This window comes from Austrofundulus limnaeus, unplaced genomic scaffold, assembly GCF_001266775.1.
Source record: "Austrofundulus limnaeus strain Quisiro unplaced genomic scaffold, Austrofundulus_limnaeus-1.0 Scaffold780, whole genome shotgun sequence".
Taxonomy (NCBI): domain Eukaryota; kingdom Metazoa; phylum Chordata; class Actinopteri; order Cyprinodontiformes; family Rivulidae; genus Austrofundulus; species Austrofundulus limnaeus.
Window position 1 is genome coordinate 484 of NW_013953182.1, and position 4,221 is coordinate 4,704.

The window sequence follows — 4,221 nt, forward strand, 5'->3', positions numbered from 1 at the left end:
ATTTACCGAGGTGTGAGTGATCGTATGATATGCAGGGAATTCTTCTCTCAGGCCAAAATACTCAAAGATGAGGAAAAATTTTTGTCTTTTATGGTAATTTATTAAAAAATATATAGCCAGAATCAATTTCATTAAATCATGAATAAAAACAGTAAAAATAAAAACATCAAGCAAGCAATAAGGTTTCTAAAACAGTTAAAAGATGAAAGTTATTGCAGACTTGATGTTATAGGTCTCAGTTATACAGCATTCACACAAAAGAAATTTCAGGGTCAAAAACGCGTCCAACCCTTCAAAACTGCTCTAAATTATTTTCTTAATTATATTCTCTTGAAGTTAGAAATTGTTCGAACTCACCCTGGCAGGATTTGCCAGCCTGACAGTGGGTCATGTGGTTGAGGACGTTCTTCATGGTGCGGCAGTGAGGCAGGGCACACGCCCTGACTTCCCCGTTAGCTTGCTCTCGTCGCTGGCACTTGTGTGCGTGAAGCAGCAGGACCAGCTGCTGCTGGATCAGTTTGCGCTTCTCAGGGTCGGCTGTTGGCCCCGCCGAAGGCACGGCCACACCTCCACTGCCAGCCAGTGGGAGCATCGCTGCCTGCTGCTGTGGCTGCTGCTGGAGCTGCTGTGTGGGCGACAAATTAAAAGACACACACACACACACACGTCACATTTGTAGTGAGTTTAAGTGATATCATTCCATGTTTTGTTTTACAACTCAGTAAATAAAACACAAGTTTGGGTTAGAGTTTAAAAAAACATTCTGGTTAGTCAGTGATAAAAGCAACATGTTTTAGAAAAAAATTCACAAAGAACAATTTATTCATTTAACAGAGACAAGAAATGTACATAAACTCCTAGGCCATAGGGAAATTCCTACACAAAAAAAATTCAATGTAAAAAAAAAAAAGCAATAATGCTAACGTAAATTTACATAAAAAGGACTGACCATGTTTGGCACGCTTGTAACAGCAGCCCCTTTGAGTTCATTAGGGAATGGTGGCAGACTGTTAGCGAGGGCGGCCTTGTTTTGGAGCTGCTGCTGAGTGTTTAGTTGCTGTCCCTGCCCTGTAGGACCCTGACCATAAGGCTGAGCCCCAAACGGACTTCCATTGGTACCAAGGCCCATCTGGAAATGCAGATAAGAGGGAGAATTTCATTAATTTTGCAGTGCTAAATTCCAACTGCAGGCAATTTTACAGGATTATTTTTAACACATTTCACTGTCATAGAAAGGTGTAAAATACTTCTTAAGTATCTGTATGGACAAACTTACCCAAGTAATTTATAAGAGTAAATGTAGTCTTTTTCTAATTTTGGTATTAGATCAAGGAGTTCACCTAAGGATTTAGGACCATTTTTCACAGTTTAACCAGCCATGTACACAAACCAATATTACAGCAAGAGTTCAGTGGTTTTAATGGCAATTTGTCACTATAAGAACCCCTCTGCCAAGACAAGCAGCACCTCAGCTGTGCCAGTATAACTGTGTCTGATTATGTCTACATTAGCATAAACATGCTCTGGAACCCAACAGATCAGCAGCACACTAGTTTTTGGCATAAGTTAATCTGAGTTTTTTAATTTGTTTTTTTTCCTCCCCTTCCCACCTTGATTTAATAAAGTTAAAGCACAAAATAAAAACATTTGTAAAAAGTGAACCTGTGACTTTTGGGTCCCAAGCTGGCTGCTCTACCACCACACCACAGCCGCCCCAGCCTAAGCAGAGAAACCCCTCCCCCCAGTCACTTGGGCCAGCTCCTCTGGGGGAATCCCAAGGCGTTCCCAGGCCAGCTGAGAAACAGTCCCTCCAGCGTGTCCTGGGTCTTCCTCTGGGTCTCCTCCCAGTGGGACGTGCCTGGAACACCTCACCAGCAAGGCGTCCAGGAAACACCTCAACTGGCTCTTCTAGACGTGGAGGAGCAGCGGCTCTACTCCGAGTCCCTCCCGGATGACCAATCACCCTATCTCTCATGCTACGTTCACACTGAACACGTTTTGAGCTTCAGGAGCATCCGGTTTACATGCAAACTCTATGGTGGTCTCGCGGCGCATCTAGAGCGTTTAGCACGGTGCGCAATGAAGCGGTAGGTGTGGTTTAAGCGTTGACGTGCATGCGGCGTGTCCGAAGCAGCTGATGCTCAAATTCAAAAATCTGAACTTTTGCTGCTCGACGCACCACGTCAACCAAGCAGAGGGCATTTTTTCCACGTGATGGTTTCCTGAATGTTGCCCACCTACCTGAAACAGACGGACAGGAGCTCTTTATCTGAAATCGATCTTCTGTACGTTGGTGTTCTGGCTGGAGATATCAGCACCGATGTGGGTCAGTGGCTCATTAAACTGAACGCGGTGTTAAACTGAGCTCAGGACAAAAATAGTCCATCAGCTTGCAGCTCCTGGAGTTGCGAAACTCACGGAACAGACCGCCTCTAAATTATCTGGTGAGCGCAACGTTCGCTTGCTCTTAGTAAATAAAGCAAAGCCATTTTCTTTATTTCATCCACCATTAGACAGACCGGAAAAAAAACCAAGATGCTCCTCCCTCTTCAGACGCACGTCTAGTCTGTGTCCTGGTCTGAACGTAGCGCGTCCAACTTGAGGTGTTGGGTGAGTTTTTGATGCTCAAAACGCTTTTGGTGTGAATGTAGCATAAGGGAGTCTAGAAACCCTGCAGAGGAAACTCATTTCAGCCGCTTTTCTCCGCATTCTTGTTCTTTCGGTCACTACCCAAAGCTCGTGACCATAGATGAGGGTAGGATCGACCAGTAAACCGAGAGCATCGCCTTTTGGCTCAACTCTCGCTTCATCATCGGTACGGCAGCACCCAACCCACCTGTCGATCTCCTGCTCCATTCTTCCCTCGTTCATGAACAAGACCCCAAGCTACTTAAACTCCTCAACTTGGGACAGAACTTCTTCCCTGACGCGAAGGAGACACTCTACCCTTTTCCAGCTCAAGACCATGGTCTCGGATTTGGAGGCACCGATCCTCACCCCAGCCGCTTCACACTCAGCTGTGAACCACTCCAGTGAGAGCTAGAAATCATGATCTGATGAAGCCAACAGGACCACATCATCCGCAAAAGCCGAGATGCGATCCTAAGGTCACCAAAATGGATCCCCTCGACACCTTGGCTGCACCTAGAAATTCTGTCCATAAAAGTTATGAACAGAATCAGTGACAAACTAGTAGCTTTGGTTGGAGTCCAACTCTCACTGGAAACGAGTCCAACTTACTACCGGCAATGCGGACCAAACTCTGGCACCGGACGTACAAGGGACCTAAAGGGCTTGGTACGCCATATTCCCAGAGTACCCCCCACAGGACTCCCCAAGGGACACACACGGTCAAACTCCTTCCTCATGTCCCCCAAACACATGTTGTCTGGTTGGGCAAATTCCCTCCAGGAACCTGCTGAGGGTGTAGAGTAGGGGTGTAAGAAAATATTGATACACCGAAAAGCGGAAAAGACTGACACCCACTGCTTCTAAGCTGAGGTAAGTTAACAAACAGTTACTTATTTGTCAGAATGTCTGTATTTTAGGACAAATTGAAGTGTCTTGTGCGCTCTTTTTCCAACTGTAGTCAGGCTTCACGTTACGGAAGGCAGGCAGACATGCATCTAGCTCCTCGAGCTTGGCGCTGCCCTCTTAAGATCCCCCGTGACAAAAAGCTGTCTGCTACTCTCAACGTCCTTATACTTTAAGTTTATCCTGCTGTGTTTGCTTCAAAAATGGTTTTGTTTTAAGAGATTTAACTGTGTTGTTTAGCTTCTCCACTTCTTTATTGGTTTTCTTTGGGACCTGTATATGACTTCGACCCACCGGTATGGAAATCACGTTCTGGATGCAGGTCAGCTGATCCCAGAAACTCTATGCAGCAGCTTCATATCATCCGTTTCCTGTAGGGTTGCAACTAACGATTATTTTGATAATAGATTAATCTGTTGATTATTTTTTTGATTAATCTGCCAAATCATTAAAACACGTAATTATTTAAATAAGATATAAATCAACTTAATTCCTGTATAAATTAGGGATGCAAGTTATCGATTAATGTGAAGTTGTCTGAAGTTGATTTATCTTATAGATTTACTAAAGATTAATTGATAAACAGCCATTTTATTAAAAACCAGAGTTTTCTATCGAATCAAGAGGGTCTTTTCATAAAATGAAGGATTTTTTATAGTATGCTAAATTAAAGAAGCACATCATAAA

General features: G+C 44.1%; 1 protein-coding gene across 1 annotated transcript in view; it reads right to left on the reverse strand.

Moving 5' to 3' along the window:
* Window positions 1–357: 357 nt before the first annotated feature.
* LOC106532503 (CREB-binding protein) overlaps window positions 358–4,221 on the reverse strand; it is a gene marked incomplete at both ends in the record, with an annotated part of 22,838 nt that continues 18,974 nt past the window's right edge. Inside the window, 2 exon segments of the mRNA XM_014028567.1 lie at window positions 358–625; window positions 950–1,129. Coding sequence (XP_013884021.1) covers window positions 358–625; window positions 950–1,129 — 448 coding nt within the window.